The 23,761-nt window shown below is 40.5% G+C and overlaps 1 protein-coding gene across 2 annotated transcripts in view; it reads left to right on the top strand.

Moving 5' to 3' along the window:
• LOC140482336 (uncharacterized) overlaps window positions 1–23,761 on the top strand; it is an 80,936-nt gene that overhangs the window by 21,034 nt on the left and 36,141 nt on the right. The window contains exons 4-8 of one of the 2 annotated variants that reach the window (XM_072579636.1): window positions 2,436–2,512; window positions 6,851–6,959; window positions 8,930–9,029; window positions 12,584–12,672; window positions 18,071–18,170. In XM_072579636.1, coding sequence (XP_072435737.1) covers window positions 2,436–2,512; window positions 6,851–6,959; window positions 8,930–9,029; window positions 12,584–12,672; window positions 18,071–18,170 — 475 coding nt within the window. The remainder of the gene's footprint in view (window positions 1–2,435; window positions 2,513–6,850; window positions 6,960–8,929; window positions 9,030–12,583; window positions 12,673–18,070; window positions 18,171–23,761) is intronic. The other variant, XM_072579646.1, reaches the window with a different exon arrangement.

Raw genomic sequence — 23,761 nt, 5'->3', positions numbered from 1 at the left:
CTTGATAATCCCCAACTCCACATTCCTGTTTTTTAATCTTGTTGATTAAAATCTGTCTGTCTCAGCTTTGAATATACTTAACAACCCAGCCATAACAACTCTCTGCAGTAAAGAACTTCACCCTCTGAGAGAAGAAATTCCTCCCCATCTCAGTCTTAAATATGTGCGGCCCTTTATTCTGAGATTATACCCTCTGGTCTGGACTTTCCCACAAGGAGAAACAATCATTCCACATCTACCCTGTAAAGTCCCCTAAGAATCTTATATATTTCAATAAGGTCCCCTTTCTCTTTTCTGTATCCTAACGAGTACAAATCCAATCTACTTAACCTCATCTCATAAGACAGTCCCTCCTTTCTTGATATCAGTCCATTGAACCTTCTCTGGACAACCTTCAGTGCCAACATATCTTTGCTTAGATAAAGGAACCCAAAGCTATTCACAGTATTCCAGCTATGGTCCTACTAGTGCCATATAGTTTTAACAAAGTCTTCCTACTTTTATGATCCATTCCCTTTGAAAGAAAGGCCAACGTTTACCTTCCCTATTATCGCTGAATTTGAATGTTAGCATTTTGTGATTCATGGACAAGGACTCCCAAATCCCTTTGTTCTCTAGCTTTCCACAGTCTTTCTCCATTTAAATAATATTGATCTCCTCTATTTTCCTGCCAAAGTGCAGAACCTCACATTTTGCACATTATATTCCATCTGCCCAAGTTTTTGCCCCCTCACTTAATCTCTGCAGACTCGTGTTACTCTCATCATTTCTCTTGCCATCTATTTTTGTGTAATCCACAAACCTGGACGTAGTACCTTTACTTTCCTCATCCAAGTCATTAATGCACAAAGTAAATAGTTGGGGTTCCAGCAATGATCTCTGTGGCACTCCATTGGTTATGGATTGCCATTAATTGAGAAGAATATGGAGGGATGGGTTTTATTGATTACAATCATCTTGGATGTCATTTGTGACTTTGAAAAATAATCTGTTGGTACTATGGCAGAGCAGAAATCTGATTGAAGCGATTCAGATTTGGTGTTCTGGGAAAGATATGTGTAGATTTGGGAGGTAACAGCCTGTTGTCATATGTTGGGATGCAACAACATGAGGAAAGGTTGGAACTAAGATGGAGTTTGTAAGGATGGAGGATTTAATGGTTGTATTTTGACAAGGATGATGTGGCAGATTTAAAGGTGAGAATAACAATGCATATGAAAAGAACCACACTGGCTACCTTGGTGACCAGGAAGGCCATTGGGCAATCAGCAGTTTACATTTAGATACTGGGTCATGGGAGCAGGGGATAGGTCTCCTGAATACCTGTATTAAATGTTACGGAAAGTCAAACTCAGGAGTCCCCAGAGAAGGAGGAAGTGGAAGAGCAGGTGACCTTGGAAGCACCAGACACTTCCAGCAAGACATCTGGCAACTCAGAGGCACATTCATCACAGTTAAATGAAGATGATATACCTTTCACAAGTTAGAATCCAGTAAGAAGTCCATCATTTACGCTCAATCCTTTTAACCCCTTCCCCACAGAAAACACAGTAAGAAGAAACACTATTTCCATCCCCACTTAATAACTAGTGCCACCCGTTTATATTCAAAAACAAATAAGGAATCCTGATGTCCTACCTCACCCCCCCAAAATTCTCTGACCTTTGGTAGTTTTCTTGAACTGCTACTGGGTACTTGAGAGTTTCTAGGAAGTGCAACCCCAATACACAGGAGAGAAGGATACCTGCTGAGATTGGAAGAAGGCAAATCACATGCCCTTAGCAGTTGTGTAGCATTGTAGTCTTAACCTAGACTGCAAATGGAACTTGGTAGAGGAACAGCCTGGGGGCGAATAAGCATCAGAAATTGTTGTACAGCTTCAAGGCGATTGCAGTTGCTACATTCCTCTCATCGGAAAGTGGCCTGATCCGCTTCTTTCCACGGCATTCTCCTCCTCATCACTACCAGCACTACCCCCATCTGAATGGCAGTGTGTATTTGACTGCTGGATGATGTTTGTTGAGGTTGTGGTACATGTAATGGTGCAGTTATTGGGATATATGCAGTTGAAGTTTATTTTGGCCACTCACATCAAGTCAATAAATTTATTATGGCACTGGAACCAGGCCAGAAACTTATAGAGGTTTAAAATGACATGTTTGTTTTTTTACTGTAATAAAGGCTAAGTTGTTGAGTATTTTGGAATTGTGCCCATATACCAAGGTCTAGATATTAATGCAGATGTTAAGTTAGCACTTATTGTTTTTACCACCTGCTAACACTTTCAAATCATGATAGGTATCAGATTACATTCCAATTCCAAGCCTTCAAACAAAATTTCATATCAGCCCAGCACCCAATTAGGGTCTCCTTTCCTCTCTTTGGTTTTTGGACAATATAAAAACCTTGATTATTCACTGACATTTTCTTTTAAGGAAGTTGAAGGAAAAGCAAGAAAGCTTAAAGCAGGAATTGCATAAGCTACAGTCGCAGAAGAAGCACTTGGGAACAGGTAAAAATATTTATGAATTTAACAAGTTTAAAAGTGAGTACAACAGCATTGTGGTTATTGTATAAGGTGATGGTTTGAAGGAGTTACTATTCATGTTACATTGACTCCAGCCATTCTGATGTCTCACATTGTGGGTGAAAATAAGTTCTGCTCTCGCTTTCAGATGTAACTATACCAGGTCCCGAGGGTCGTATTCATCATGCCTGGTGACTTGTTTTACGATCATGCAATCAACCTTCTTGTTATCGAAGCATACTGCTTCTTTTGCAGATTCTGTACAGTAGCGTATCCACTACCATTAATTGTTGGGTAGGCCCAAGACAAAGACAGAGGATGATTGGTAGCAGCAAACAACCTCAAACGTCCCTTACCCAGCACCACATGCTGGCAAACACCATAAGGTGCCAGCAATGGTCATCTGGGAAAATACCTCATGCCTGCAGTGGTACTGACCTTCGTCATGAGGAGAAGAAATCAAAAAGACACAACAGAAAATAACACAATTGTAGCAAGTTACTTTACCCCTTTCAGGACATTGCCACTTTAGCAAGGTACAGTCATTAGCTGAAATACAATTGCTAACAGAAAGGGACAGCGACAAAAAGGTGAGCTCAAACCCCAAAAGCAAATTCCATTCTGAAGCTGGTAGGAAGTGCTGAGCCAAGAGTGGGAGCTAGGAAAAGACATAAAAAGCCAGCCACACTTAGAAAATATAGAGAACTTAGTGAAGGAAACTCTGTAAGGAGCAGTTGCGTTCTGAAAGAGATAGAGTTGGAGATACCCAAGTGAAAATGGAATTACTATCGAGATCCTGTGGGCAACTGTGATCAGGAACTGAACTGGACTAAATACTGTGGCTACAAAAACAGGTCAGAGCCCAGCAGTCTTACAGTGATTAACTCACTTCATGACCTCCCAAGCCTCCATCATCTACAGGGGTGATGGAATACTTCCCACTTGCCAGCATTGGCAGAGCTCCAGCAACACTCCAGAAGGTTGATACCATCCAAGACAAAGCAGCCCACTTGATTGTTATTACATCCACAAACACTTACCATCTTCACCAAATGGTCAGCAACAGCAGTGCCTGTGATCTGCCAGCTGCACTGCAGAAATTTACTATGGCTCTTTGGACAACACCTTCCAACCCATGAACATTAAAGCAGTGGTTTTCAGCGACAAGGTGAGAAGTGTGCCGCAAAATTTTCAGGAAGCAATGCTGCTTTACCTGAGTGTCGAGGCTGTATCCGTGATTCCGGTCTCCTCTGCAGCCTTGGTGTTTATTATTGAAGGCAGTATCTGTTGACACCAGGCACCCTTATTGACTGCGCATGTGCAAGGTTCCAGAGCTGTGCAGATGTAGACTTTTACTATTATGCATATGGTATGAAAAGTAGGCATGCTGTGGAATTGTTTGTCTTGTTGAAGTGTGCCCTGATACTGAAGAGGTTATGAACCACTGATCTTGAAGGACAAGGGCAGCAGATACATGGGAAAATATGAGGAACATTTGAGGACTCTGACTCTATACTTGGAGTTTAGAAGGAGGAAGGGGAATCTAATTGAAACATACAGAATACTGAATGGCCTAGACAGAGTGGATATTGGGAAGATGTTTCCATTGGTAGGAGAGATGAGGACCCGAGGGCACAGCCTGAGAGTAAAGGAGGTAAGGAGAAATGACTTTAGCCAGAGAGTGGTGAATCTGTGCAATTCATTGCCAAAGAAGGCTGTTGAGGCCAGATCATTAAGTATATTTAAGACTGAGATAAATAGGTTCTTGGGTATCAAGGGGATCAAGGGTTACAGGGAGAAAGAGGGACAATGAGGTTGAGAAACTTATCAGCCATGATTGAATGGAGGGACAGTCTCGATGGGCTGAATGGTCTACTATCACCACCTGCAGGTGCCTTTCAATTATCTCACCATCCTGACTTGGAAATATATCGTCGTTCCTCTACTGTCACTGGGTCAAAATCCTGGAATACCCTCTTTGAGGGCATTGTGGGATTATGCACAGCACATGGACTACAGTGGCTCATGAAGGCAGCTCACCACCATCAGCTTGAGAACAACTAGGAATTGGCAGTAAATGCTAGTGCAGTCAGTGAAGACCACATCCCAGGAAAGAATTTAAATCAAATGTTATGAAACACAATGCAAAGACCAGAAAGTAAATGGAAAGGAGTCTAATAGAAATCTCTCACCTCTCACAAATTTAGACCAGGGCTACTGAGTTGGGGAAATCTCTGAACTTATTTGGGTTGAAAGTACACAAATTTAAAGAAATCTCGCAAGAGCACACAGCAGATAAAGAAAAGTCAAGAAATGTTATTTGTAGAGGACTTACACTCAATAATTAAAATACAGTTTCATTGACTGGCTCTCATAAAATCTTCCCAATGAACTGTATATAAAACTGTATGTAGAAGAAAAAATGTGGTGTTTAAGACTGTGAAAGCTGGTTAAATGTACATTTTATCCTCAGGACACGGGAAAAACTCTGTTGTACCTGAGGAGATTGGCAAACTCTATAACTGGGTTGTGACCATTTTACTCTTTAAAAAGGTGCGAAAACCAGTAAATAATACAAACAGACTTGAAGATAAAATGCAAAGATTTCCAGAAGAAACAAATACTGAGAACAAGAATGAGGGGTACATGACCTCATTAACGAATCTTTAATTACTAGTGTCCTTGTATTATAGAGCAACTACTTGAGCTAGAGTGAAGTGTTCCTCTGCCTAGGAAATTCAGGAAATCAAGGGTCTTCCACAATGCCGAAGAAAAGCCAGTTGGAGAGTTACAGACCGATGCGGAAGCTGCCATAAGGAGACCCAGATCGATGCCAATGAAAAGGAGTCCCAGGCCAGTCATTGGAATCCCTGGCCTGCACTCACCTCATCTTCAAAGCCACCACTGAAGTCCCCAAGTGGAAGGACCCAGCCACAAGGAACAGCCGGATCCACACCATATTCTTCACCACAGCAGCCACTCGGAGCTTCCTTCCTAACCTGAAGCCACTAAAAGAAGAGGAGGACCAATTCCACCACAGAACACACCAGATGGCCTCCTTCTTTAACCACCATAATTTCCCTTCCCATGTAGTTGAAGATGCCCTCTAGTGCATCTCATCCTCATCCTGCACCTCCGCCCTCAAACCCTTCCCCTCCAACTTCAACAGGGACAGAACCCCCTCTGGTTCTCACCTTCCACCCTACCAAACTCTGCATACACCGCATCATATGCCAACATTTCCACCACCTCCAAACGGACCCCACCACCAGGGATATACTTCCCTCCTTGCCCCTATCTGCTTTCCGCAAAGACCGTTCCCTCCTTGACTACCTGGTCAGGTCCACACCCCCCAACAACCCACCCTCCTCTCCTGGCACCTTCCCCTGCCACCGCAGGAACTGTAAAACCTGCGCCCACACCTCCCCCCTCACCTCCACCCAAGGCCCCAAAGGAGCCTTCCACATCCATCATAGTTTCACCTGCACATCCACCCATGTCATTTATTGTATCTGTTGCTCCCAATGCGGTCTCTTTTACATTGGGGAGACTGGACGCCTTCTCGCAGAGCGCTTTAGAGAACATCTCTGGGACACCTGCACCAATTAACCCCACCACCCAGTGGCCGAACATTTCAACTCCCCCTCCCACTCTGCTGAGGACATGCAGATCCTGGGTCTCCTCCACCGCCACTCCCTCACCACCCGATGCCTGGAGGAACAACGCCTCATCTTCCGCCTCAGAACACTTCAACCGCAGGACATCAATGTAGACTTCACTAGTTTCCTTATTTCCCCATCCCCCACCTTACCCAACTTCCAACCTGCCAACTCAGCACTATCCTCATGACCTGCCCTACCTACCAATTTTCCTTCCCACCTATCCACTTCACCCTCCTCTCCAACCTATCACCTTCATCCCCACCTCCATCCACCGATTGTACTCTTGGCTACCTTCTCTTCAGCCCCACCCCCTCCCATTTATCTCTCCACCCCAGAGGCTCCCTGCCTCATCCTGATGAATGTTGATTTTCCTGCTCCTCGGATGCTGCCTGACCTGCTGTGCTTTTCCAGCACCACTCTAATCCAGACTCATCGGCTAGATGTCTGCCGAGACCACAATCTGCTATGTCGTCCTGCAGTTGTTTTGAGTATTTCCCACAGATTCCAAGCTGCTTCATTTGATATTATTTAAGCTTCAATATCAGAATCAACCATTAATTATCATTCTTTGTCATTTATTTTGCTGTGATTTATCGAATAGCTATTCAGTGTTATCACTTTAATGGCTTTCCATCTCTTTTGTACTTCATTTTGTTGACAGAATTTACTATTCCCTCATGCACACATGATGACCAGAGTGCTCTGCAGTTTCGAATTCTTCAGATTAGGAACAATCTTCCCACTCTGGAAAACAGAATCCAAGAATTAAGGTCTTTTAAATATGAAGTGTTCAACCTGGTATATTCTATGCATATATTGTTGTTTTGTCTTTCTTATTTAAAATATCTTTCAGTCAGTGGGCATCTTCAGGACTCATTTTGAAGGTGAATAAGGGGACTGGGGTAATTCACCTAATAATTCCTTTATTCCTTGCTTAAAGAAAATTCTCAAATTGGTGGAGTGGGTGGTTAGGTGGCCGATGAGGTTCAATACAGAAAAGCTTGAGGTGATGCAGTTTGTTTGGAAGAACATTGAAAAACAATATAAAATAGGTGGTTCAATTCTAAAGGGAGTGCAGAAGCAGAAGGACCTGAGTTAATGTGTCACAAATGACCTCTCACTTTTATTTTTTCTATTTCTTATCACTCTATCAAAAGCTTTCATAATTCAAAAAGCCTCTTCAATAGTAGGTTAGCCCTCAGCCTTCTATATTCAAGAGAATCAGCCACTCAATTCCAACCTAATATATTATAAACCTACACACTTCTTTATTCTTATTATTTTGGTTAATCTTCCATGGTGCCTGGATATCCTTCATATCATATGGCTACCAAAACTCTATTCAGTTTTCTAAGTGTGGTCTAATTAACTTTGATACAAGTTTTGCATAATTTTCCTAATGTTTCAATATTATAACTATTAAATAAACATTATTTTGTTTATTGCCTTCTCAACATAATGGTAACTTTCTTTATACTTTTACATTTTCTGCAAAATCAAAGATAGCAGGAAGGACGATGTTTAAGAGACATGGAGTTTCTTTTATATTTTACATTTGTACATAAATAAAATGATTATAAATAATAAAATTCAGCATAATTGTTTTTATCTAATTTGTCAGAAAGTTGATGTTATTTAAGGAATATTGTTTGAATGCCATCACTACATTTAAATGGGATTCTTAAAATTACTTGCCATTTTCCAATTTGTGGAAAATAAAATTGACATTTATTTTTAGCTTCAACATACGCACATTGAGATGCTGGTCCCACTTTTCTCATATCAGTCTATTGTACCAGTATGTTCATGGGGTGCCTATTTCAATAGTTAAGTGACCTCAGAGTTGTGGTGCAGTCAACTGCATTGGTTGTCAGTGGACAGAAGCTCTCTTGTCATTTTTCCAATAGCAGAAATGCAGTCTTCAGTGACAGGGCCATATGTGCACATTCCTCATTAGATTACATACTGTACTAAATCCTCTGTCTATCTCACACTTGTAACATTGAACTTTCTTTTGCTCAGGATCTTCATTATTAATGCAGTCTTTAAGGATTTCCATTCCATTTTTAAGTGGACAATTGGCTTGAGGGGTTTGTAACGAAAGAGAGAGGCAAATATATAAACAGATTGAAGTACAAGAATGCATAATTCAAATTTGAGACTTTGAGCAACTGCAAGACAATTCCTTGTTCAGGATAGGAGGCCATTCAAACCTTCAATTCTGCCTGACCAATCGATGAGATCACAGCTAAATTGATAATCCTCAACTCTACTTTCTTGTCTTTTGCCCATAACTCTTGATTCCCTTGTCGATTAAAATGCGTTAGTCTCAGCTTTGAATACTTCAAATCTATGTAACAACCCAACCTCAATAGACCCTTGTGGTAACGAATTCTACAGATTCACAACCCTTTAAGTAACATGGTTTTGAATATATTGAAGTCTATGGATGGTGGTACTCAGGAGCTCAGCCTGGAGATTGTTGGAGCAATTGAGTCTAGAGCTAACAAATACTTTAATAGAGGCCCTACGAGAAACATTCATCCGCAAATCTAATTATGGATATGTGGAAATAAGTTATTTTCATGATGACATAGTTAGAAATTATGTTTTAAAAATAGATGCTTTAGGCATAATTTTTATTTTGAATTAATTTTGTATTTGAAAAAATATGAACTGCAACTGAAATCTCAAAAAATGTTAATGTATTCATAAAATGTTGCAAATGTATTCATTACAGAAAAGAATATTTCAGAAACAGAGAGAAAATGCTAACATCATATAACAAAGATTCTATATTTCAAGGAGCAGAACCTTACCACATCAGACACATCAACATGGTTAGTATTGGAGGTTTTTAGTACTGAATGAGAGAGGAAGAATGCTCCTTTCCTCCTTGGGTATCCAACCTTCCTAATCGCTGTAAAAAAATATGAAAGAATGCGGACGCTGTAAATTGGAAACAAAAACAAAAATTGCTGCAAAAGCTCAGCAGGTCTGGCAGCATCTATGGAGAGAAGTCAGAGGTAATGTTTCAGGGTCGGTGATCCTCCCTCAGAAAGTTCTGAGGAAGGGTCACCAAACCTGTACTAACTTGGACTGTGTCTTGCTCAGGCTATGATCTTTTCTTCCTGACCATGCACATGTAGACAGTGATAAGAGAACCTGCACCTCCATGGGTTTCATCCATGCAGCTGCTTTGCAGTGAGATGTTCCACTCTTCCCATTGTCTACACTCAAAACTCCACCAGCCCAAACTGTGGTCCTCCCAATTAGATATGAACTCCATTCAGCTTTTGAAAATGACCAGTTACAGTGTTAAACTGAGTCGCCTTCAATTTGCAATCTTTGACTATCCACTAGCAGTATGTGTCTTCCCTCTGAAACCCCCATTACCCTTGAGAAAGTAAACATAGAATCTCTCCCACTAAAAGAGTCATGCTCTCCCCATTGAGATTTCTCTGCTGTCCCTTCAACCTCTTCCACATCATCTACAACCCTTCTGCAAGAAGTGTGGAATATCTCTACTGGATATTCAGTCTGGATTCAAAGATGATGTCTACTCAGGGTTATAGGTATCTGCCACGGGTCTTCAAGTTATGGGCAATTTTTGGCCTGCACGTCTTTGGGCACATGGGGCAAAATGTTCATGAGGTTATACAATCTAGAGTGCACAAGTTGTTTTCTTTTCCCTTCGCTGTTGCCTATCTGGCTCACCATCAAGCTGTTTCTACTTAGAGTGATGAAGATTAATGGATAAATTGTAACCATTCTGAGTGACTTATGGAAAGCTCCTCCTAGTAATTAGTGTCAATGCTGGCACTCTACAAGGAGAGTTTCAAAGTGTCTGAAGAATTTTCTTTATCCTGCCCTGAAAATTAGCTGTTTGAGAGTTAAGGAAACAATACCTCATGGGAGTGATCCTTTTCAGTCATCCAGAAACTGTCCACTCCTTTGTGATTGATTTTTCAGGAGTTTTGTTTGAATGTTTGTAGAGCTGCTTCAAGAAGGATGCCATTTGTTCAATGGTTCTCCCAATGAGTCCAGAGAATATGGTAGGGGCATAGCTGTTAAAATTTCTCTAGTGCTTTGATGTATAGAGATAGACAATCTAGTCTAGCATGGGCATGTGGTGATGACAAATTCTTTGCACTTGGACTTCTGCTGACTTGCAGAGGTCTTTGTTGTCAAATACTCCCTGCTCTATTTATACAAAGCTGAGCTAGCGCAGGGTTGCATCATCTTGTCAATGCTGTCTTTTGGAAAGAGCAGGCTGCTGAGGTATAGAAAATGCTCCATGTATTTTTGATTTTCTTCCTCAGCATATTAGATTAGATTAGATTCGATTCCCTAGGAGAAAGGTGAGGACTGCAGATGCTGGAGACCAGAGTTGAAAAATGTGGTGCTGGAAAAGCAGAGCAGGCCAGGCAGCATCCAAGGAGCAGGAGAATCAACGTTTTGGGCATAAGCCCTTCTTCAGGAATGATTCCTGAAGAAGGGCTTATGTCCGAAATGTCGATTCTCCTGTTCCTCAGATGCTGCCTGGCCTGCTCTGCTTTTCCAGCACCACATTTTTCAACTCTAGATTAGATCCCCTACATGTGAAATATTCAAAAAACAGAATTAATCTCTTGTTTATAGAGTTGGTGAGGTCAGAAATGGCTTGCACATTTACTGCAGACTTAGCAATGGCACAGCAGTCATCAATATACTGTGGGGGCATGCATGTGATGGCTGGTTTGTTTGGTATGGAAGCTCCTAAGGTTAATAAGTTTTCTATCTAGGCACTATTTAATTACTTATACCTGAGGCCAGTGGCCTTATGAGCTGAATACCCACTGTCACATCGTAATGGCAATGGTCTGGAGACTGACATTTGAGTTGGAAGTGTCTTTATTTTGATCTTCGACTCACTGTAGTAGATCGTCATGAAGCTAGTGCAGGATTGTAGTGAAGTTTGTTCTCCAGAGATCTGGATACCCATCTGCAGAGCCTTGTGACTGACTGAATCAAAGGCAATGAAAAGCTTCTGGTGGTCTTGATATTTTTCTTGAGTTTGCCTGGAAACAAAGACCCTGTTGTGATTCCTCTGAAGCCATACAGCATCTCTGGAAAGAAGTAGATGATTCAGAAGGATTTTCCCTCCTAAGGACAACAGGGGAAGTACCCTAATAGTTTCCGCAATATTATTTCTCTGCCTTCTTGAGGATAGTTACAATTATCATATTCCTGTAGTCGAAGGCAGGTGGGGCTGGGTGGAGTATGCACGATGACTACATGGAATCTTAATGTCTGCAAAAGCCCCAGCTTTGAGGCCCGCTGCTGGAATACCGTCAGGGCTGGATCCATGAGACCACACCTGGAATATGATGGTAAGGGTCAACCTGTGGAGGAATTCTGTACAACATAAGGCGGTGGAGGGAAAGTCACTGTATTTAAGAAATAAATAGATTTCTAGAAGCTAAACATGTCAAGGGGTATGGGGAGAAAACAGGAATATGAGATAAAGGATCAGCCATGATCAGATTGAATAACACAGTGGGCTAAATGGACTACCTCTCCGGTTTTCTAAGCTCTGTGTTTCTAACTTGGCGAGTATCTTTTCAAGTACCAACACCACTGTAAGATAGGCAAAGTCCTTTGTGATCACTTAGGGTCTTGAAAGATGTAGTCTATATGCAGGTTCCCTCAATTTTTCCCTTCTTTCACTATTAACAAATGAATGTGCTAACAGTAACCCTTTGTTAGTCCATTAGAGTGATAGAGATGTACAGCATGGAAACAGACTCTTCAGTCCAACTCGTCCATGCAGACCCACCACCCTAAATTAATCTAGTACCTTGTGCCAGCATTTGGCCCATATCCCTCTAAACTCTTCCTATTCATATACCCTTCCAGTTGCCTTTAAAATACTGTAGTTGTACCAGTCTCCACCATTTCCTCTGGCATCTCATTCCATACATGTACCACTCTCTGTGTGAAAAAGTTTCCCCTAAGGTCCCTTTTAAATCTTTACCCTCTCACCTTAAACCCAAGCCCTGGGGGAAAGACCTTGATTATTCACCCTGTTCATACCCCTCATGATTTTATTAATCCTTTATAAGGTCACCCCTCAGCCTCCAACATACAAGGGGAAATAGCCACAGCCTTTGTCTCAAACAGAACATCTTGCTTTGTGAATTGTCTGCTAATCACAATGCAATTTTTACCAATTTGTCTGCATTGAAATTTGCTTCTTAGAAGTTCATTATTTTGAATGATGGTCTGCAATGAATACTGTAATAAGTTAACATAAAATGTAAACTAAAAAAGCCTAGTATCTTTAGTCTTAGAATTGGGAATTTTGTAACATCTGCATTACTTTTAAAAACTGTAATTGTGCTTCCTACTTTAGGTTCACTCAATGCTCAATGATATGATTGAGAATTTGTTGGATGACTATACCCGAAAAACTCCAGATAAAATGAACACCTTCACTGCTGAGTATCCTTTTGTCTTCTTGGTTTGCAGTTATTTATATAACATGGTCACTTAGGATTTTGCATTATTGACTACATTCTATAGGCAACATATCCACAAAAATATCATTCCCTTTTTCTTTTAACACAAAGGTGAGAGGAGAAAGTTTAAAAAACACATAAGAGGCACAGGGTGGTTGATGTGTGGAATGAACTTCCTGAGGAAGTGGTGGATGCAAGTACAATCACAGCGTTTAAAAAACATTTGGATGGATACATGAATAGGTAAAAAAGGACAGGCAGGTGGGACTAGTTTAGTTTGGGATTTTGTTCGCCATGGATTGGTTGGACTGAAGGGTCTGTTTCCATGCTTTGTGACTCTATAACTGCTCAAACTGAAAAAAACACTTTGCAGATATAATTTATAATGTCTTTTGAGTAGATATTTAATTCTCTTGGAGCCAGTCCAAGGTGATACTTAGCTACCAAGGGTCTATTTATGTTCTTTTCCTTCCTTACATTGAAAACTCTCAATCTAAGAACTGTCTTTTACACAGTAAAGGTTTTCTCCTGGAGATTCTTTCTTGAGCACAAGTTAGGCAAATCTGTTAACTTCAAGTTAACTGGTCACAAATGCAGTTTTTCCAGTTTACTTGAGTAGTTCAACCTACTTTCTTTCATGACTTACCCCAGCACCCACAGCTGCTGACCAAATCCATTATACTCTCGGCTAATCTTGGATGTAGGTTGTCAAAGATATTTTAGATCCTGCTCCCACCCCCAAAACACCTCCTCTGGTGATGTAAATACCTTGGGACTTGTAACTTGGTAGAAATGCTGATCATCTATCTTAGAGGCCACAACTCTCTTCTGCTTTGCATTATGGGCAGTTTAAAACATGGTTGTTTACAATCGAACATTGCCAATGCTTTACTGGGAATTCGGAGACTCGGCCTATCTATGGTAGTACACAGGCAGTTGCTATTGCCTCCAACCATCAATACCTTGCACTCTCCTTTCAGTAAAACAATCTAAATTTTACTTAATCTTTAACAATCAAACCACCTTGACTTACCATCAGGCTGACCTCAGAAAAGGTCACTAAATCCTGCCTAAATTTAAAGACTGTGGTCCAAACCATAGCAATCTTCTCAACCTAATAATTGAAACTATTATTTATATTCCTTCTATTGAGGGTAGAAAGAAGTAATGCTATTGTTAGTCTATGTGTCTGGAAACAAAATATCGAAAAAAAAGGTTTCATCAAAAACTACTACATGGCAATGGTGTGAACTTAGAACTAATTAGTTTTGTAGGCAAAGTTGCAGATCTGGATTTGAATTAAGACTAGTATTTTCTAAATCACCTGTTAATGTTAGGAGATGGAGTGAATTGACCATTTTTTTTAGAATGTTGTGGGTTGTTTTAATTAGAATGTTGTTGATTCTTTCAGAATGTTAGGCTTATCTTAGCTGCTACTGTCAGTCAAATAGTGAGCAAGCTTTCAGAATTGGCTGTTGGATATGAATCAGCTGAAACCTCCTCAGTGAAATGAAAGTTTGTAAATCTGTGTTTTCTTTTCAGATTTATAATGGAAAAGCATTAACCAAGCAGGAACAAATGGGACAAAATACCAAATGGAACTACATAAATGCATTAATGTAGTTTTAAGTTGAGTTTACACAGTGTGGAGGTGCTGGTGTTGGACTAGGGAGGACAAAGTCAAAAATCACACGACACTATTGAAACTATAAGCTTTCAGAGTCCCTGCTCCTTCCCAAGCAGCTAGCGAATGGGAATGCAGTGGACACAGACTTTATAAGTAAATGATCAAAGGATCATATAACTTATGCAAATATATTGAATAAACCCAGATAGCTATTAAGTCTTTAATCAATTAGAATGGAGGGGCAAGTTTTGATTGATTATCATGTAAATCACAGAATTTCTTTCAAGTCACTGGCCAAAGATAACCTCAGGTTTTATCAGAATAAAGGTGACACTTCAGGTCAGATAATACTTTTTATGTGTGAGGCCATGTTTCCAGTCTGTTTGTTTCTCAGTCTGGAGTCAGATTGGTTTTATTTCCAAAGTAGGAGTTGATAAAGTGTGTGTGTATGTGTGATGTATGAGAGAGAGTATGTGTGTGCATGCGCACTTCAAAGGAAGTGTGTGTGCGTGTGAGGGAATATGTGTGTATAAGAGCGTGTGTGTGTGCTTGAATAGAGAGTGTGAAGGAGTGTATGCCCGTGAGAATGAGTGCCTGTATATGAAACAGGGTCTATGTGAATGTGCGTGTGTTTGTATGAGAGTGTATGGTATATGTTTCCATGTGTGTGTGCGTGGTTAGTGTGGTGGATTCACCTGTAGTGTGACATGAACCCAAGATTCCAGTTGAGACCTCCTCATGGTACCAAACATGGCTATCAGCTTTGTTGCATATCCCAAAGTCCACCTTGGAGAACATTTAACCAAGGATTAGAGGCTGAATGTCCTGACTGCTGAAGTGTTCTCCCATTGGGAGGGAACCCTACTGTCTGGTGATTGTTCCATGGTTTACATTCATCTGTTGTTGTAGCATCTGCAATATAGCATGCCTCAGGGCATCCTTGCCTGCAGTGTTTGAGATAAACAATAGAGAATTTCCTGTGATACTGAAAGATGCTGTGAAATGCTTTTATGTGTTAGCAAGAATCTCTGATATAGAGCAGAGATTTTGGAGAGTGCTACTGCAGCCATCTGAGCAAGTACAGTATACAGCTGAGAATCTGTATGTGTAGGCATAATGGATAGATTTTCTCCCTATGTCTCTCCTGAAGTCAACCTATTTGATACTGATAATAAGTGTTAAACTGGACAATGAGGACTCTCACCATTTCACTGAACTGAACTGAACTGAATTTCCTTTTCTCGTAAAACTGCTCATAATTCTTCCTTTGTTGCATGTGAATCCAGATGACTGATGATAGTTAAAATGGCCACAGCAGTGGCAATTGCAGGGAAGGACCTAGCAGAAGCATCCTTTGATCATTTACCTGTTGAAGACCTCAGTCCTCATTTAGTGTATTGCTCTGGTCTTTCCGATCCTGTGGAACATTTAATATCTTTGCAACCTTTATCAACAGTGACAGAAATATTGCCTTTTCCTTGAAACTGGTCTGGTCAAGACAGGATCACAATGAAAGGTGGAAGTCCTGTTCCACACTTTATAGGCCAGGTTCTGGAAAACCCAGCTGATCATTTCCATTTAGTGGTGGAATTTATCCAGTGAATGCAACTCAACTTGGCAACATCTTTAATGTGCTTTCAGTGTAGAAATAATAAACATGTCTTTTATTCTGCTCAGGTAGGGGAATAGTTTAACCTCTTTCTGAATGATAAATAGGTGGGTAGAAGATAGAAATTCTTAAATCCTATCATTTTCAACACTAATTTACACTAGAAATAATGAGGAATAGTTTATATTCTGTGCTTTGAAGTCCTTATGTTTGCTTTGTAATGCTTAATTTTCAAGCTGTTTGTCACTTTTATTAGTTTTGATTTATGTGCAGTTTATAACAATAAATATAATGGTTTTGTTAAATTTCTAATTTCTGCAATTGAGATGGATAATAGAGAGACCATGTCTGCTTCCGTAGCCTTTTTATTTACTGAAGTAAACTTTAAACAGTGTTGTACTTATTTTCCAGATATTGGGTCTGTCCTTTTTAACATTATGTTAAATGTTTGATTTATTCAGTGATGTTCCATGAACCAGAGAATGACGGCTATAAAGACAGCAGTTGGAATTATTTTAGTTTGTGTTCACCAATAAACGAGGATCCTTTCTTCATACAGGGAAAGAAAATACAATCTTAGGCACCAGAGCATAAATTTCCAAGGGAAACCCCCACCTCCACTTGGCTACCTTTCTTTGCTTTAGTTTTGAACATTGGCCCTTTAATACAAGACAGGACTCCCATCCATCTCCAGTAAGAGGTCCAGCTTCACAGAACTGCCAGCCAGCTGGAGGCACCATTCTCTGTGTCTCACCAGAGTCAATGACCCTGCTGGTACTGCAGGAGGAATAGGAACCTGATGTCCTGAAACACAAGTAAGTTCATGATCATACCCAAGCCCAGAAACAAGAGAGTTGGAGGGCATTTGGGATAACATGGGCTGGCTGTTGGATGTGGGGAGTCAAACTCTTGGGGTGAGATCTCCAGTAGGCACAGGTGCCTGGGAAGAAGGGACTCTTCTCCCTTTGCATTGACCTGCAGTCTGTAGTGTTAAATCTGTTGGGTTACACGTTGGGCTCAGTCCTCTCCTGCTGCCTGTTAATCAGAGCAGTTTCCATTGCCCACTGAAAGGCCACAACAAGTCCATGGTGGTAGTCCACATGACACTTCCCCTGCTATCTGTAAGATGAGGTAAGGATGAGCATTTTGGCTAACACATGTCGTCATTTCCAGCTGTTCTTGTCTGTGCGTAGCCCATAAAATTCTGTCCTTCCTTCTTGTCATTTTTAGTTCCTTCTGTTTGCTGTTTCTGTCAATATATGGATTAAATTAAAGCTTAGCTTTCCGTCATTATCCCAGAATCTTTGTAATACTTAGGATATTCCAGAAATAGGACAACAGCAGCAGCTAAAGAACAAACAATATAGAACAATAATTTTAACTTCCATTATTTATGATGCCTTTAAACAATATGAAATATCCCAAGATGATTTCTTGAACACTATGAAGTATTTGGCACTGACATGCTTAAGGAGATGTTTACTAAAAACTTAGTAAAACAAGTATATCTTGATAAGCATCATAAAGGGGCGAGAGTGTTCAAGAAGAAAGGAAGTTTAAGTAGAAAATTTCAGAGTTTGTAGTCTAGGAATCTGAAAGCATGGCCTCCAGTTACGGAGTGATCAAAATCATGATGTTCAAGGGGTCAGAATTGGAGTAAATCACAACATCATGAAAGAGATGAAGCCTTGAAAACAAGGATGAGAATTTTAAAATTTCAGCGATACTTGACTGAGAGCCAGTGTAGGTCAGAGAGTGAGACTTGGTGCAAGTTAGGATATGGGCAGCAAAATCCAGCTAAACTCTAATGTATGCAACAAGCAAGATGCGAGGTAAAATCTTTGTTATTTATTTGAATTTAATTAGAGATATTAATATTTTTCGCTCAACTGTACTTAATGCAAATAGCATTGATTAGTGAAAATAATTGGCTTATGAACCAACTGGGTAATACTCAAGTTCCAAGAAAATAAGTGAACAATGGATTTCTGAATTTCAAAATAATTGCAGTGACATTGGTGAAGCCAATTATAAATCTTCATAAAGGGACTTTATTTCCAGAACATTTGCAAAATGATGCACATTACCGTACAGTGGTTTACTTTGTAGATGGCCTGTTGTTTTTCCTTGACATATCCATTGCAGTCAGTTTTCGTGGAAAACTTCAGATGAAGCTGACAACGTATTGAAGGAAGTAATGATGGATAGAGTCGCCAATCTTATTGTGGAGCAGTTTGTTTTGGAGGTGAGTTTAAAACCTGGAGAGCTGCAAGACGTTTCTGACCTTTTAGGGTCAAGGAAAGGATCTGATTTATAAAGGGCAGATTGTGTCATTGTGCATGTTTCTCCAGTGCTGATAGACCCAGAGATAACATTTTTAACAAAGTAGGGTGAAAGATATTGGTACACCTATGACTTTTTCTGGTCGGTCCAATCAGAGTTATGATCAGAAGCCCTTGAGTAAATTTAGACATTACAAACTAATGATTGAAGTAGAATGTGAAAATATATTTATGCTTTACAATAAGTGCTATTTGTGCAGAAAAGTATTGCAACTTTTTTTTATTTTAAGAAACTTAGACTTTTAGATTACAATTTGAAAAGAAAAATTCTTTAATGGGATGAGGGGATCAGTGGCTAGGCCACTGGGTAAAGGAATCGAAAACTAGAGAACATATGTTTAAGGCAAGAAGGGAAAGATTTGAGGGGGATCTAAGGGGCAACTTTTTCATGCAGAGGTTGATGCACGTATGGAACAAGCGGACAGAGGAGGTGGTGGAGGCTAGTACAATTACAATATTTAAACAGCATCTTGTTGGGGACATGAATCGGAAGGGTTTAGAGAGATATGTGCCAAATGCTTGCAAATGGGATGAGATTAATTTAGGATATCAGTGCAGCAGGCTTGAACCGAAGGGTCTGTTTCTATGCTGTATGACTCTATGACTCTGTTTATGGCTGTCTTGAGTTGCCCTTGAGAAGGAATTGGTGAGCTGCCTCCTTGAATCTCTAGATACACCCTCAATGCTACTGGAGGGGAGTACCATGATATTGACCCAGTGACAGTGAAGGAATACCGAGATATTTCCAACTCAAGATGGTGAGTGGCTCAGAGAGGAACTTGTAGGTGGTGATGTTCCAATGTATCTGCTACCCTTGTCCTTCTAGATGGGTTGTGGGTTTGGAAGCTGCTGCCTAAAGATCCCAAGTGAATTTCTGAAGTGCATCTTGTAGATAGTACATACTGCTCGTGTGGGGAAAAAAGTGGATGATTGTGAATGTGGTGACAGTCAAGTGGGCTGCTTTGTGTTGGATGGTATCAAGCTTCTTGAGTGTTGTTGGAGCTACACCCAACAATGTTGTGTATTCCAAGACATTCCTGACATGAACTTTGCAGATACCATCCAGACTCTTGGGAGTCAGGAGATGTAGGATTCCTAGCCTCTGATCAGAAACAAGCAGGTCAATGGTAACTACTGGGATGTTGATAATAGGGGATCCGGTGATGGCAATGCCAATAAATGTCAAGGAGTGATGATTCAATTCTCTCTTGTTGCAGGTGGTCATTACCTGGCATTTGTGCGCCATGAAAGTCACTTGCTGTTTGATAGTTTAAATCTACATATTGTTCAGGTCTTGCTGCATTTGAACAAGGACTGTTTCAGTATCTGAAGAGCTGTGAATGGTGCTGAACATTGTGCAATCTTTAGTGAACATCCCCACTTCTGACTTTATAATGGAGGGAAGGTTATTGATGAAGCAGCTGAAGATGGTTGGACCAGGACACTACTGTGAGAAACTCCTGCAGAGGTGTTCTGGAGCTGAGGTGACTGATCTGTAGTAGACTCTCTGTAGTAGCTATATGAAGAGGTTGGACAAACTTGGATTATTTTTGCTAGTAGCAGATACAATAGTAATGTTTAAGATGCATTTAGATAAACACATGAACAGGCAAGAAATAGAGGGATATGGACCATGTGCAGGCAGATCGAATTGGTTTAGAATGACATCATGGTTGGCCTGTTCCTGTGCTCTACAGTTATATATTCTATCTCTAACAACTACCATCTTCCTTTGGGCCAGGTATGATTCCATCCAACGGAGAGTTTTCCCCCACACTTGGTCAAATGTAGTCTTCACATGTCTGTCACTGTTTACCTCCCCTCTCTGGAATTCAGCTCTTTTGTCCATGTAATGTCCATGTAATGAGGTCAGGAGCTGAGTGGCCCTGGTGGAACCCCGAACTGGATGTCACTCAGCAGGTTTTTGCTGAGCAGGTGCTGCTTGATAGCACTTTTGATGACCCCTTCCATCACTTTAGTGATGATCAAGAGTAGACTGATGGGACAGTAATTAAATGGGTTGGATTTGTCCTCCTTTTTACTGACAGAACATACCTGGGCAATTGTCGGGTAGATGCCTGTGTTGTAAGTGTACTGAAAGAGGCTAGGGGAACAGCAAGTACTATTGCTGGAATGTTGTCAGGCCCATTGCCTTTGCAGTATCCAGTGCCTCCAACTGTTTCTTGATATCAAGTGGAATGAATTGAGTTAGCTGAAGGCTGGTATCAGTAATGCTGGGGATTACTGGAGGAGGCCGAGACAGATCATCCACATGGCTCTCCTGTCTGACAGTTGCTGCAACTGCTTCAGCCTTAACCTCTATACTGATGTGCTGGGCTTTTCCATCATTGAGGATAGGGATATTTGTGGAGCCTCCTCCTTCTCCTCCTCATAATCTGGTTGAGCTCTGACAACTACAATCATTTAAAATAATTTGTTGGTTTTCACCTAACCTGATCTTTCTATCAGCCTATGTGATCTTTTGAAAATACATAATGGTATCAACTGATATCATGCTAAATAATGCAAACTATCCCAGGTTCAGTTCCTGACTCTTGTGAAATTGGAAGTCAATCAGAAATGCCTCTCAGTTACTGACTCAGTCAAATAATAAAAAAATCTAATTATTATGACTGTATTGATTTTCAGTTAATGCCAGACACTGAGCCTATAATATTTCAAATCCAGATACACTTGTTACAAGTTCAGATCCACATAATTTCTTGTGTTCTGTTACGCAAGTCACTCCTTCATGAGATTTGAGTATCTTTGCGAGAGTTGACTGATATAGCCCTATGTCAGCTTGCATGATGGTGTGAATTCAGGCTATGACACCAGTGAGCTGTACCAGATTGTTCATAACTTTTGCACATCCACCAATCTTTTCTAAGATTAATTTAACAACCTGTTGTCTGTAGATGTGTTTGCAATGGGTTAGTTGTGGAGATCAATGCCCAGCAGTTTATACGCATGTACTGGTATCTTTGCTGTTGCCACTGACTCGGTCAGGAAGTTCAGTTCTTCAGGGCTCAGTAGTAGCATATTGAGCAACTCTTGGTGATCAAAATTGAAATCTTGAACTCTGAGAACATTCTAATTATTTACTTTCCTTAGGACATGCTGTGAGTGACTTTTACTTTGAAGGAAACCTGACTGTTCAGTGTTGGGCATATAGCGAATTGGTGTTAATAAAAAGCATGTTTCCAGACTATATTTGACTTGAAGCTATGAGCCTCATGAGGTTCAGAGTCATTAATACACATTTACACATTATCCATCCCATCAACTGGATATGCCAATGGGATGCAATGTATTCAGGGACTGTGATATGAGTTTAAGGTACATTAGATTAGATTTGTTAGATTAGATTCTGTGCAGTGTGGAAACAGGCCCTTCGGCCCAACTAGTCCACACCGACCCCTGAAGAGTAACCCACCCAGACCCATTCCCCATAGTTACCCCTGACTAATGCACCTAACTCTATGGGCAATTTAACACGACCAATTCACCCAGCCTGCACATCTTTGGACTGTGGAAGTAAACCGGAGCACCCGGAGGAAACCCACACAGACATGGGGAGAATGTGCAAACTCCACACAGACAGCTGCTCGAGGCTGGAATCGAACCCAAGGTCCCTGGTGCTGTGAGGCAGCAGTGCTACCCACTGAGACTCTTTGATACAGTTGAGATTGTTACTTTTGGAAATAGCCTGAGCATTTAACTATTTGCTTGCACTGACCAAAATCTGACTGTAGAGTGATGTAACACAGTATCTAATAATCATAAACCTGGAGAAGTGAAAATGTTTGTCTTTGACAAGTGGCCTCACACATCTGCAGGCACTTTGAAAGTAGACTTAGGAAACAGTTGGTAAAATAAGCATAAATGTGACATACTGCAGATGTTAGAAATCTGAAATAAAAAGAGAAAAGGGAATAAACAAGAGAAGCAGAAGTAGTCTGAAAGGGATTAAACAGACAAGGGGAGGTGGGTTTTGATGTGTGCAGGGAATTCCCTAAGGTGAGAGGGAGATGTCAACATCATTTTACTGTATTCCGGGTTTCACCTCGGGGGATTTGCAGGCCAATGGGAAGTGGGCTTGAAATTGTTGGGTAACAGTAAGACACAAATAGGCAATTAGTTGAAGGCAGTCTCTCAATGAATGAATAACCCCCCCCACCACCAAATCTGCAGCACCTCAAATTTTAGGATTTCAAATTTCCTCACTTTGATCAGACACCTACTTCATTTCCAGCCTCTCTGTATGGAGTTTGCACATTCTCCCTGTGTCTGCCTGGGTTTCCTCCGGGTGCTCCGGTTTCCTCCCACAATCCAAAAATGTGCAGGTTAGGTGAATTGGCCATGCTAAATTGCCCAATAGTGTTAGGTGAAGAGGTAAATGTAGGGGAATGGGTCGGTGTGGACTTGTTGGGTGGAAGGGCCTGTTTCCACACTGTAAGTAATCTAATCTAAATACCAACCTTCCCTCTTTCCCTCTTCAATAGACCAGGCTATTATGGTTCCTTAATTACTGCTAATGCCTGTAGCAATTTGACTAGAAAATCACTTTGAAAAAAACAATACAGCCTTCTTACGTTCTGCAGAGATGGGGTTACAAAAACTCTCTCCAGACCATAGCACCTTATTCGGAAACAAATCTTATCACTGTACTCAAACTATACAGCCTAGTTTGTCTTACAAAAAATCATTGTATAGAACTGTTTACGGAATATAATTCCTGTGTAACATAAGTATATAGACTCATTGTATACTTTTAAAGAGATTATTTACCTTTAATGACCTTTTAAGTTTCACACTAAGTGATGCAGAACATAGAAGTGTATGGCTTAACCACTAAAGCTGTTTTACTTCAAAGTGACTCAACAGTTTAAATTTGTTTGACGCCATAAAAGCCCTAATAACACAATAGACCCATGTTCATTTCGACCATAAGACCATTTTTACAAAGTGTCTTACATTGACCACAATTAAACAGAATATTATGATACATTATTTACTTGATCCTTACATGTAAGTAAACTGAAGTTAGTTGTTAAAAAATAAACTCAATCCTCCATTCATTTGACAGAAACAGGTCATTTGAAATTGATATACTTGCTAATTCAGTGAGTAAATGTTACATCGTGTAATCTTAAAAGATTGAATCAAACATGTTTCTATAATTTTAAAAGGAGAAAACAGTATACTTTTTATCGCATGCACCCTGGCCGTTTTTTTTTTCCCCAAGTGCCTGACTATCCCTCTCTCCCTTGCATTGAAGTTCACATTTTCATAAATAAATTGGAGTCTGTGAGGTTTTTGTTTTGTTCATGGGATATGTCTGTCTCTGGCTAGGCCAGCATTTTTTGCCCACCCCTAATTATCCAGAGGCAGTTAGGAATCATAATCAAATACATATGTGCCCCAACATATGACTGGTAATAACTGCTTGCTTTGCTGCTCCGATTTAATAGTGACCTGTTTGGAGAAATCT

Source organism: Chiloscyllium punctatum, chromosome 1, assembly GCF_047496795.1.
Source record: "Chiloscyllium punctatum isolate Juve2018m chromosome 1, sChiPun1.3, whole genome shotgun sequence".
Lineage (NCBI taxonomy): Eukaryota > Metazoa > Chordata > Chondrichthyes > Orectolobiformes > Hemiscylliidae > Chiloscyllium > Chiloscyllium punctatum.
Note: the sequence above shows the minus strand (reverse complement) of the source record. Positions and strands in the feature narration are given on the sequence as shown.